The sequence below is a fragment of the Vidua chalybeata genome (genome assembly GCF_026979565.1).
Source record: "Vidua chalybeata isolate OUT-0048 chromosome W unlocalized genomic scaffold, bVidCha1 merged haplotype SUPER_W_unloc_6, whole genome shotgun sequence".
NCBI classification, from domain to species: Eukaryota; Metazoa; Chordata; class Aves; order Passeriformes; family Viduidae; genus Vidua; species Vidua chalybeata.
Window position 1 is genome coordinate 408,405 of NW_026530341.1, and position 13,468 is coordinate 421,872.

A 13,468-nucleotide genomic window follows, 5' to 3' on the forward strand; every position below is an offset into this window, starting at 1 on the left:
GTTTATGGAGTACATCCAGCTGAAGCCAATGCAGCTGGAGGGGACTAAAATAACCTCCCAGCAAGGCTCTTTGCACAGCCCAGGACAGCGACTGACTGCTCTGCGTAGCTCCAACCAGGGGTATATCCAGCTAGCAGTCAAGGTATATGTGGTCTTGCCCCAGGCAAGTGTGACAGCCATCCCACTGCAGTATGGGCTGCCCATTTCCACTCCACAGCAATCTTGGCTCAAGTTTACATCACCTCCCTACAGCACCTGATGAACCATGAATTTCTCAGAAAAGGGCAGTCAAGACTAAGCAACGCTTCCAGCTAATCAAACCCAGCTGTGCAAGCACTTGCCAAATCCTACTGATATTCCTTCAAATTGGAGGGACAAGATTATGATTCATAAGTGCATTAAGCACAGAATTAGTACCATGAAGGCAGTTTGAATCACATCTCAAGCAATGCAAGCAGTTCTCAAAGGTACACAGGGACTTAGACTAGAATTTACTAGCAGCCAATAGGTTTTGCAGAGCATCGTGCCAGATTAGCCTGAAAAAGAACAATACAAAGACAGAAGTTTGCACCATTTCTGTCCAGAAGAATGAACTTGGAATAAAGCTGTAAAATTCATTTTGAAAGGAGTAACCACAGCAAGAAGCTGGTTTCAGCAAATTCTGAAATCAGCCTGTTTCATAGGATTCAAAGCAGGAGGCCAGTAGCACAGCATCACACACAGCAAAGCTTACCTTATGATTTCAGCATACTCCTTGTCTTTTCCTTTACTGTCCCTCCATTTCCTGAACATGACTGATGCATCCACGTTGGCAGGAGAGAATGTGTTGGGCTCATTAAGCAAAGAGATTACACTCAGTAAGATAGTCCTGAAACAGGTAATCACGACAGCAGAGTCAGAGCTAACACATTCACGGATTCTGGATGCTGACAACTTCTTTAGGTGATGCATCAGAAACATGTTTAAAGACAAAACTTATGAATAATTAAGGATATCTAAGTGTAGTGGGTTGATGTTGGCTGGATGCTAGGCACCCACCAAAGCTGCTCTCACTCCCCTCTGCAACTGTACAAGGGAGAGAAAATATAATGAAGGGTTCATGGGTTAAGATAACAGCAGGGAGAGATCACTCACCAAATACCATCATGGGTGAAACAGACTTGAATTGGGGATATTAATTGAATTTATTACTAACAAAATGAGAGCAAGATAATGAGAAGTAAAATAAGACCTTAAAAACCACCTTCCCTCCATCCACCCTCCTTCCCAGTTCTACCTCCTCCCCCCAGCAGCACAGGGAGATGGGAATGGGGGTTATGGTCAGTTCATCACTCATTGTTTCTGCCACTGCTCAGGGACAGGAGTCCTTCCCCTGCTCCAACATGGAGTCCCTCCCACAGGAGACAGTAATCTACAAACTTTTCCAACATGAGTCCATCCCACAGACAGTTCTCCAGCTCCAGTGTGGGTCCCTTTCCATGGGGTGCAGTCATTCAGGCACCACTTGCTCCAATGTGGCTCCTCCATGGGATCACAAGTCCTACCAGAAAACCTGCTCCAACATGGGCTCCTCTCTCCATGGGTTTGCAGGTCCCTACCAGTAACCTGCTCCAGCGCAGACCTCCCACAGGTTCACAGCCCCCTCTCAGGCATCCCTCCGCTCCAGCATGGGGTCCTCCATGGTGGAGGGGGACAGCTGCTTCATCATGGTCTTCACCATGGGCTGCAGGGGATTCTCGGCTCTGGTGTCTGAAGCACCTCCTGCCCCCCTTCTCCACTGACCTTGGTGTCTGCAGAGCTGTTCCTCTGATGTTCTCACCCCGCTCTGGCTGCAATTACAACTGCGTAGCCACTTTTTTTTTTCTTCTTAAATATGTTATCACAGAGGTGTTACCATCATTTCTGATTGGCACAGCCTTGGCCAGCAGTGGGTCCATCCTGGAGCCGGCTGGTGTTGGCTCTGATGGACATGGGGGAAGCTTCTGGCAGCTTCTCACAGAAGCCATCCCTTGTAGCCCCCCTGATGTCAAAACCTGGCCACGCAAACCCAATACACTAAGGACTGATGCCATTGGGGTTTTGCATTTTTTTTTCTATGTTTTATATATTCTTCACACATATATTTGTAGCTCTATAGTCTATTGTATTAGTGACTAGTTTTCCCAGTACTTTTCCATGGCCTTTCCCTAGGCAGAAAGACAAAACAAAAATTCCAGAGCTCTAAGCCCCGGGAGGTACAAGGCCCCAATGCTATCTTGGTTCTTTCTGGGAACCAAGGTTGAGAACAACTCTTCGAGATACATTTCATGGACAAAGTACAACTAGTACTGAATGGGGAACTCCAGAGAAGGGGCTTGATCTGGGGGAAATTGCATCACCACTTGTCCTCCTAATTGGTGCTTTTTATCAATTATGCTAATTTTCCTATAAAAATGTACTCACCTCTGTGGGGGGTGGGTTTTTGTGGACATCTTTCCATAACTGCCTCTGGAAGCCTTCAAATAAAGATCCCCCTTTATATTACCTCCTTACTAAAATTATCTCGAGTTTCATTTCCAGGTTGGGAAAAAGGCAACAGGACAATAGTTGAAGGAAGAGCAAATACTTATGAACTTCAGACCTTGGTGATCAGCATAGGGAAGATGGCACAATACAAACCTCAAAGACTTAACCTGGTGACAGACTATTGTTATGTGTATATGGGATAATTCGTGCAGATAAAAATTGTCATATATATTTTATATATGTATTGGTAAGAAATACCCTTATAAAAAGATTTTTAAGCGCACAAGTCAGTGTCGGGGATTGCATCACAGTGTCGAAACCACCTGGATGAGAGGAAGGAGAACTTCATTTACAAACGAATGAATGTGTCCATCCCGGAGATGGGTCGTTCCTCAAGGTGATCTGAGGAGCCCAGACGATGGATGAATACGTGATAAATATCTAAGACTGAGATAGCTGGAGCCATCAGTGAGATACATCTCAATACTGGATTCCAGAATGCGATCATGGATATTCATCACTCCCCGGACATGGTTTTGTTCAGTTCGTGCAGAGAAAGAACTCCACATGAATATGTTCAGTCCTGAAAGGAAGAAAAGGGACTCTGCCTCGGGCAGGAAAAATCATATAAAAACCGTTCAGGCAGGACAGTCGGTGTGAAACATAAGGGACCCTATGCTGTAGCAGTCAGACCTGTGTGTCACCCAGCACCAATACCCGGGCTCGGCACTGATCCTTTTTGATTAGATTGTGGCTTTTCCTTTTTTTCCCTAAATTTATACTTTGATAATTTAATAAATTTTCCTTAATTAATAAATTGGAGCATTCATTTATAACAATCTTGGTGACCCCGACATGATCTGATTTGGGGGTCCGGGGACCCCCCTCTTTGGTCCGGGCGGTGCCCTACTGATTTCGGTGGCCGGACAGGATTGGGAAATCCTGCAGAATCAATCAGATTTCAAACTCAGAGCCAGAGCCACTATCAAAAAGGGGGATAAAACGGGCCCAGAGCTCTCGGGAACTCAGAGCAGAATCTCCGAGGCTGCAGTTAATTTTTTCACTCCTAAAATCTACATGCACGAAGAATCCACACGGGAAAAGGGCCGCAAGTATCGCGTGGTTGAGTGAGGTGTGTTTGAGTGCATGTGTGAGACGTGACACTGTCACGAGGAGAGTGCAGACCCCAGGATCGCAGTTCCACTCTTCTGTGAGGAAAGTGGTCGGTCGCGGGGGAAGCGTATGAAACCGGGAAAACTCATCTCATGCGTAAAGCCTGCAACTCGGGGAGTTCAGGGGTTCAATCACGAGCAGATTGAAAAGGGAAGGTACATTCTCGGGTGTGTGAGAGCTGGTAAACCTCTTCGGTCCAGGACTTTGGGAGTCCGGGGAAAAGGTAAGAGAGCTCACTATCAGCCATAGGTCCACAGATCGGTTCACTGTGCGACTGATAGGCTGGTAACATTTAATCGGAATAGGCTAAAACCACGGTACCGACTGGGATTGCTTTAAGGACTTCCTTCGAGGAATTAAGGTAAGAAGGCTTGTTAAGAAATGGGACAGAAAAAGAGTAAAATTTAGGGGAAAACCCAGGGTAAACCTGGTAAAGGGCAACAGGATTGCTTGCCCGAAATCCCAAGGGGGAGCCCATTGGGACGGATGTTAGAACATTGGGAAGACTGCCCTGAGAGACGGAGGAAATCTAAGGAAAAAATGATTCATTATTGTGTGGAGGTATGGGGGAACATGGAAATTGGGAAATATCAATTCTGGCCTATATTTGGCACATTTGATTCAAGGATGTGTCAAGCATTATCTGATTGTATATATGAAGAAAGTGGGCCGGAAAGTGAGGAGAGACACTATGCCAGATTGTGGGAATATGCCAGTGTGAGGCTATTCCTGGTCCGAAGTCATGGCAGTAAGGTAAACCAGGGTGAGACCTGGGAGCCTTTGGACAACCTTCCACCCCTGTACCTGAATCCTCCTCCCCAGGCTCAGGCCCCCGTGCTCGCACCGGCGGGGCACCCGCCTCAACCTGCACAGGCACAGGCACTGCCACGTAACATACAGCCTTCGTCTCCGGTGGTGACGGACCCACCGGGTCCCTCCCAGCCCCCACGTACGCCACAACAGGCAGACGATCCTGGGCACACACCTCCTGCCGGGGAAACTGCTTCTCCTCCAGCTAGCAGAACACGGCGCAAGACACGGAGAGAAAACCATGATGATAGCGAGGAGGAAGGGGACAGACCCAGTCTTTACCCTCTAAGAGAAGTACCAACCGCTCCCGGAATCTTTGGGTACATAAATGTGCCAATCAATATGGGGGATGTAAGAGCTTTCAAAAAGGAAATGGGGAAATTAATGAATGATCCTTTAGGGGTGGCAGAGAGGCTGGATGAATTTTTGTGGAATAGCATCTATTCATATGATGACACCAGCACCATTCTGAGGTTGTTATTCAACTCTGAGGAACGGGACATGATATGGCAGGCTGCAATAAAAGATTGGGAACACAGGAACCCCCAGGGAGGGAGTGATGCTGAGAAATGGCCTGAACAGAGGCCATCGTGGAACACCCAGGCAGAGGAGGATTGGCTTAAAATGATAGGATTAAGGAACATGGTAATACAGGGAATCTGAGGGGCAGTACCAAAGGCACAGAACATTAGTAAAGCATTGGGGGAATGGCAGGGGAGGGATGAAACACCCACCAAATGGTTGGAAAGACTGAGAAAGAGCCTCCAAATGTATTCGGGCACCGACCCTAATTCGCCTGTCGGGGGTATTCTGTTGAAAACACAATTTGTTGCTAAATCATGGGAAGACATACGGAAAAAGCTAGAAAAAATAGAGAATTTGCAAGAGAAAAGCCTCCAATAATTACTAAGGGAGGCACAGAAGGTTTACATGAGAAGGGATGATGAAAAACAAAAAGCACAGGCAAGGGTACTGGTAGCGGCAGTAAGGGAAGCGCAAAAACAGGAGCGGATACAAAACCCCGCAAAGCCGGCACAAACACAACGGCTTCAGGGAAAACCGAACCCCTCTCAGAAGAAAGGCATAAACAAACAGGTAAGCAGCCCTGAGTGCTTTTACTGTAAACAGAAAGGGTACTTCAAAAGGGAATGCAAGAAGAGAATGAAGGATGAACAGATCTTCCAGGAGGATTAGAGGAGTCAGGGGCTTTATAATTTGGGGTCCAGAACACCTGGAGAGCCCTTGATAAAATTAAGAATTGGACCCCAAAAGCAAGAATTGGTGTTTTTGTGTTGCATCCTGGGGTTCTAGTTTAGATTAGGGTTTTTAATTTATGTTAGATAGGTCAAGTTCTGTAATCCCGCGCACCCCCCGTATTTCCCCTCCCTGCGGTTGTTTGCTCCTAGCTGCGTGCTATTGGAGCTTACCCCAATCACTCAGGCAGACAATCCCCATCCTTGCCAGAGAGTTCCCTGCCAGTCTCCCTGATGCCGCATCCCTACTAGCCCTGGGACCCAGGAACCGCCCCAGCGCCGTCTTGATTGGTTGCTGTTGCTGGCGTCACCACCATGGCAGCCACCCCTATTGGACGGCAGGCCATGGATCCTCTCACCCCGCCCCTCCATAAAATCCTACCATGCCGGCACCCAGGCGCCATTTTCTCCCATGCGAGTGCCAGGAGCAGTTGCGTCTTTCCATCGAACCGCGCCATGTGACCAATAAACCGTTCCAGCCTAGCACGGAGTAAATGGACAATTCCTTACTTCTTTGCCGGATCCCTAGCGCACGGTAACAGCGACTGGCCAGCCCACGCGCCCGGGACACGGTAGCTGTGTCTGGGAACCCGCAGCAGAAAACCCCGGCAGCACGTGGAAGCTACGCCACAGCCGGGCTCCCAAGAGCTGCGTGCAGCCGGGGAGAACAAAAGCAAACGCCGCATTTTTGGTCGATTCAGGCGCAGAAAGAACTACAGTTCAGCGACTGCCACCCGGATGTACTAAAAGCAAGGATTCAATGGTGGTCATTGGGGCTAAAGGGGAACCCTTTAAGGTACCAGTTTTAAAGAATGTGGAAATAGAATCAGAAAATAAGTTTTGTCTGGGGAACATATTACTGGTAGAAGAAGCAGATTATAATTTGCTGGGGAGGGATTTAATGGTAGTTCAAGGGATAAGCCTGATAGCACAGGACTCCCAGCTCATGGTAAGTTTATATAAATTAACCGCTGAGGATGAGAATGAGATAAATCCTAAAGTGGTAGCACACTCAGGAGGAGGCGGGGAGGTTAAACATGGAGCCAATTCACATCGAGATCAAGAGACTGGAGGATCCAATCAGGATTAAACAGTACCCCATTCCCATGGAAGGCAAGAAGGGACTAAAGCCTGTAATAGAAGATCTAATAAAGAAAGGCACATTGGAACTGTGCATGTCAAGACATAACATTCCTATCTTGGCGGTACAGAAGGCGGATGGTAGTTACAGGCTGGTGCAAGATTTGAGGGCGGTAAATCAAAGGACAAAAACCTTGTTTCCTACAGTCTCGAACCCTTACACACTATTGAATAACATATCCCCAGCGGATTCCTGGTACAGTGTAATAGATTTAAAGGATGACTTTTGGACTTGCCCGCTAGCCCAGGAAAGTCAGGACTATTTTGCATTTCAATGGGAAGATCCGGACACAAATAGAAAGCAACAACTAGGGTGGACATCCTTGCCTCAGGGCTTTGTAGACTCACCAAACCTATTTGGACAAGCCCTTGAAAAACTCTTAAGTGAGTTTGTGCCCATTAAAGGGACCAAATTACTACAATATGTAGATGACTTATTGGTAGCCGGACACAGGGAGGAGGACGTGCGGGCAGGTACCATAGAACTATTAAACTTTTTTGGGGAAAAAGGGTTGAAGGTCTCAAAATCCAAATTACAGTTCACAAAGCCTGAGGTCAAGTACCTAAGGCATTAGTTAACAAAAGGTAAGAAGACGTTAGATCCGGACAGGATAACAGGTATCATTACCTTACCCCCTCCACGAACAAAAAAGGAGGTCAAGCAGCTGCTGGGGCTTCTAGGGTATTGCAGGCAATGGATCAAGGGATACAGCAAGAAGGTAAGGTCTCTTTATAAAAAGCTTACCATGGATAAGCTAAAGTGGACAGAGGAGGATGAGGAGGCTTTCAAAGAATTAAAAGAAACCTTCGTGGCAGCTCCGGTGTTGAGCCTCCCTGATGTAAAGAAACCTTTTCAGCTGTTCGTGGACGCCAGTAATCACACTGCCCATGGGGTTTTAACCCAGAATTGGGCAGGGGCCAAGAAGCCGGTGGGGTATGTATCAAAACTTTTAGATCCTGTAAGCAGGGGGTGGCCCACTTGCTTACAAGCAATTGTAGCAGTGGCAGTATTGGTAGAGGAGGCTAAGAAGGTCACCTTCGGGGCACCGCTGGTAGCTTACATCCCACACAGTGTAAGGAGCATTCTGCAGCAAAAGGCTGACAAGTGGCTGACTGATGCCAGGCTCCTAAAATATGAGGCTATATTAATCCACTCCCAGGATTTGGAATTGCGAACTACCTCAGCACAAAATCCCACACAATTCCTGTTTGAGGAAGCCGAAGGAGTGCTTTCCCATGACTGTGCAGAAGTTGTGGAGCTACAGACCAAAAAAAGGCCAGATTTAGAAGAAGAATTAGAAGAAGGCGAAAAATGGTTTGTGGATGGTTCTGCAAGGGTCATAGATGTGAAAAGGAAATCAGGTTATGCGGTAGTGGATGGCAAAACCGGGGAGGTAGTGGAATCAGGACCCCTGAATGCCGGATGGTCAGCACAAGCTTGTGAGTTGTACGCCGTATTGAGGGCCCTGTGAAAATTAAAAAGGAAAAAAGGAACAATTTTTACAGATTCAAAATATGCATTTGGGGTGGTACACACATTCAGAAAGATTTGGGAAGAAAGAGGGTTACTCAATACTCAGGGAAAGTGCATGAAGAAATAATCAGGCAAATCTTAAAAGCTATAAGGGGGCCAGAGGCAATTGCCATAGTCCACGTGAAAGGGCACCAGACAGGAATGCAGTTCAGGACCCAAGGGAACAATTTAGCAGACAAAGAGGCCAAGAGTGTGGCTCTGATGAAGGTAAGTACCCCAGGAATCTAGGAAGGGAAGGTTCAGGAATATCCCCCACACCCTTCCCCGAAAGCAACTGAGGGGTACGAAAAGATAGGAGGCCATCTAGAAGGAGGTAAGTGGAAATTGCCAGACAGGAGGGAGCTATTGTCTAAAGACTACACCAGAAAAATCCTGGGGAGATTACAAACAAACACACTGGGGAGCCCAGGCCCTGGCAGAGCAATTCCTGAGATTCTCCGGGTGTAAGGGGATTTATGAATTGGCAAAACAAGAGGTGCAGGAGTGTATGATTTGTCAAAAGATTAATCTGGCAAAAACACAGCAAGTGGCACTCGGAAGTTGCTCAGTGGCATACCAGCCTTTTGAAAGGATTCAGGTAGATTTTACCGATCTGCCTAAGGTGGGGAGATATATATTTTTATTGGTAATAGTGGACAAACTAACCCACTGGGTAGAAGCCCTCCCAAGCTCTCGGGTGACGGCTCAGATAGTATCAAAATTTCTACCAGAAGAAATCATACCCCAGTATGGGTTAGTAAAATACATAGATTCGGACCAAGGGACACACTTCACCTTAAAAATTATGAGACAACTAGCCGACGCTCTGGGGATCCGGTGGGAATACCACACCCCGTGGCATCCTCAGAGCTCTGAACAAGTTGAAAAGATGAATCAAACATTAAAGGCTCAATTAGCAAAATTGATTTTGGAAACAAAGATGTCCTGGTTAAAGTGCCTCCCCTTAGCCTTGCCATATCCGGACCATGCCTTATTCTGAGACCAGACTGTCACCAGATGACACAAGCAAAAACGACGCACCACAGCCTTGGTCACGATGAAGAGACTAATTTATTTTTTCTGACTCCAATCTTTTATAGTTCTCAAAAGATGCCAGTGGATTGGAGGGTGAACATGCCACCTCTCCAACGACACTGGACAAACTACCTGTACATCAAATTCCTCCGCCTCTATGAAAGAATGCAAAACAATAGGTTGTTTACAGAAAGTTGTGTGAGAAAGTTCTCTACAAGAATGTAAACTCAGAAGGCTTTAGAAAACTCTTGATAACCAGGGCGACACCAGACTATCACCTTTCGAAATGCTGTACGGTATGCTATACGAACATGGTATGCCAGTGGGGCATCCGAGGATAGAAGATGGACAGATACAGCCATATCTCATAGCCATAAGTAAGAATCTGCAGGAATTGTAGAAGCAGGGAATAATAACACAAGGTACCCCTTTAGGTTTTTCCATACATAAAGTACAACCTGGGGACAAAGTGCTCATAAAAACGTGGAAAGAAGCCCCACTGACACCTCACTGGGAAAGCCCTTTTCTTGTCCTCTTAACCACAGATACAGCAATACGAACAGCAGAAAAGGGTTGGACACACACGTCCCGAGTGAAGAAGGTCGAGCACCGGGAAGAGACAGCAGAGTGGAAAGTCACCTCTCCCCCTGGGGATCTGAAGATAACCTTGTGTCGGCCAAGTAAATGACTGATAGGGATCTGATAAGGTGCACTGAACCTGATTGTGAATGTTATCCATTTGTACATTTCAAATGTGAGTATTGTAACGAGGTTTGGATCACACACTGTAGAAGGGGATATTGGCCAAAGGGTTTATGTGATAAGTGCCTAGAAGGGGAACTGTGCCTCACTAGCCGTATCTTAGAGCTTGTCACGAGCCTAGGAATAATCGAAGTGGACTCTGAGATCTGGTTTCATTTGTTTCAAAACAGGCTAAAGGGAAAATTGAGATCAAAAGTTCAAATCATTACTGTTGAGTGCCGGAGGTTAAATAAAGTACCCTGCAGTGCAGATAAACTATCAAGGTGGGGCATCTTTAAACGGAGGTATGCAGCTTGGTCCAGGTATGACACCACAGAAGACTATTCTTGCTGCTGAGAAGATGGCTTACCTTGCCGCTGGTGGCAACCCAGTGGGCGCAGGCAAAGGCAGAGGAATAATAATAATCATGGGGATCCTGATCAACCTGAGTCTATCAATGTGCCTCAAGACCAGTACGCATTTGAATAACTCGCCCAGCACAGAGGTGTGAGGCCCTGGCGACGGGTGCAGGCACTGCATACAGACTGTCCGGAGAGGACAAGGGGAATTGGAGGCTCTGATATCCCCAGCCCCAAAGAACTGCGGCAAGGGTAAGATAAATGGACACCATCCCATAAACGGCACCCAGCAGGGGATATGCAGGCTAAAAGAAAGAATAAGGTGTTACTCACAAAGGGCGATCCCTAAGGATGGGCAGTCAGAGCACAAAGTACATAAAAGAAATGTTGAACAGATATCTGTCCCAATCTGTGATAAATGTAACCACACAGTATGGATTGGGGGAAGGATGAAGTCAGTGTTTGTAGCATACTTTCAGACTAACCCACTGTGTTATGACAATAACCAGTTGGGAATGTGTGTTATGAGTGGAAAGACATACTGGGTCAGGAAGAACTTAAAATATGAGACAAAGATGTCCCTCAAAAATGAGCCAGTTATCCTGGACCTTTTAGAGGATCAAGATGACCGGGTTTGTTTGCAATATGGCAGGATGTTCTGCTTTTCAAAGAACAAAGAAGGAGTGGACCTGGAAAGCAAAATGAAACAGGTATCACAGGAACTAAAAAGATAGGAGGCAGAGATGAGAAAAAGAAGGATGGAGCAAGAAAGGCTGAGAACCCTAAGCAAGCAATAGGATCAGCTTGAAAAACAATATACCAATTGGGGTTTACCTGCCTCAGATCAAAACCTATTTGTGGATCTGATGCAAGAAATTGCAACAGAATTGGGGTTGTCCAATTGCTGGATCTGTGGAGGGCTCAAGTCTGCAGAGAAGTGGCCTTGGAAAAGTGAGAGCTTAGCTCCAGAGCAACTCCTGAAATGGGATAATGCTAAAACCTTGAGGATAATTCAGAGACCTGAGGGATGGGTTTTAGACAAAAGAGTAATTGGGACATTTTGCATTAGCAGGGAGGGAAAGGAGTACACTGAAATGGTGGGATACACTCTGTGTGTGTCCACTCTAACAGTAAATTCCTTTAACAAAAGCAGAATCTAGCAGCCAGAAAACCCTACAGGGTACTGGAGCCAGGAAAAAGGCACTAAATGCGAATGGAGTGAAAAAATTGGACTCTGCTGGAACAAAGGCTCTGGAGCTAACCCTTACCAATCCTTAGATGAATTGAGAGGATTCTGGACTGAACCCGAAAACACAAAGGTCAGGTAGAAAGCCCTGAATGGTTTATATTGTATTTGTGGGAAGAAAGCATACAGCGAACTACCTCAGCGGTGGAGAGGGTCATGCACTATGGGATTGATCAGACCTGTTTTCTTTACCCTACCTCGATCAGAACTCAGCTCACTAGGCCCCCCCTTATATGAAACTTTGAGCAGAAGGAGAACAGAAGTGAAAAAGAAATTCCCTATTTTTGGTGGGGGCCAGACTTGGGGTGAGGAGGAGTGATCCGCAGAAAGAATAATAGAGTATTATAGTCCTGCAACATGGGCCCAGGATGGAAGCTGGGGGTATAGGACCCTGATTTATCTGTTAAACCGACTAATAAGACTTCAGGCAGTGGTAGAGATTGTCTCTAACCACACCTCAGATGCCCTCGAGCTGCTGTCTAAACAACACTCCCAAATTAAGGCCTTCATGTATCAGTACAGAATAGCCCTAGACTATTTACTAGCAGAGGAGGGAGGGGTCTGTGGGAAGTTTAATGAATCAGAATGTTGTATAGAGATTAACGACTATGGAGAAACCATCAGAGGCCTGGCGACAGAAATTAAAAGGGTAGCACACGTCCCAGTACAAAAATGGAACTCCATACTCCAAGCATCCTGGTGGGATCATCTGTTTGATGGAGCATAGTAGAAAAAGGTAATATTTTTCATATGGTGTTCAATAGCTGAGATCATATTCCTACCCTGCCTGATACCATGTTTTATCAGGTTAATACACACAGTAGTGCAGGGTATGCAGGTAGCTGCCATGCCCACAGACCCAGAATGTGCTATGGGAAAAACAAATCAGGTATCAAAAATAATAAAATTAGGGGAGGAAAATCTACACCATAAGGCAGCAGATGCTTTGGCCAGATTTGAAGAGCAGATAAAGGGAGAAGGGGATGTCTACAAATTGTACCAGGGAATTCCAAGAGAAGAGTAGGATAATGAGCCTTGAGGGAACTAAGAGGTTTCTTTCATTCTTTTAAAGAACTAGGAAATGAGATGGTAGTATAGGGTAGAAGTAAAATCACATGTAATCATGTAGAAAGTTTAGAAAGCATGGTTTAATATGTTTATGTAGAAGGGGAGGGATTGTTATGTGTATATGGGATAATTCGTGCAGATAAAAATGGTCATATATATTTTATATATGTATTGGTAAAAGGGATTGCATCACAGTGTCGAAACCACCTGGACAAGAGGAAAGAGAACTTCATTTACAAACAAATGAATGTGGCCATCCCGAAGATGGGTCGTTCCTCAAGGTGATCCGAGGAACCCAGAGGATGAATAAGTGATAAATATCTAAGATTGAGATAGCCTGAGCCATAGGTGAGGATTCCAGAATGCGATCATGGATGTTCATCACTCCCCGGACATGGTTTTGTTCAGCTCGTTGAAGAGAAAGAACTCCACATGAATATGTGAAATTCTGAAAGGAAGAAAAGGGACTCTGCCTCAGGCAGGAAAAATCATATAAAAACCACTCGGGCAGGACAGTCGGTGTGAAAAATAGGGGACCCTATGCTGTAGCAGTCAGACCTGTGTCTCACCCAGCGCTGATACCCGGGCTCGGCACTGACCCTTTTTGATTAGATTGTGGCTTTTC

General features: G+C 46.1%; 1 protein-coding gene across 1 annotated transcript in view; it reads right to left on the reverse strand.

The window, feature by feature from the left end:
• The window catches only part of LOC128783009 (ubiquitin-conjugating enzyme E2 R2), a 154,592-nt gene that overhangs the window by 3,967 nt on the left and 137,157 nt on the right, over positions 1 to 13,468 (reverse strand). The window contains exon 4 of the mRNA XM_053933586.1: positions 734 to 868. Coding sequence (XP_053789561.1) covers positions 734 to 868 — 135 coding nt within the window. The remainder of the gene's footprint in view (positions 1 to 733; positions 869 to 13,468) is intronic.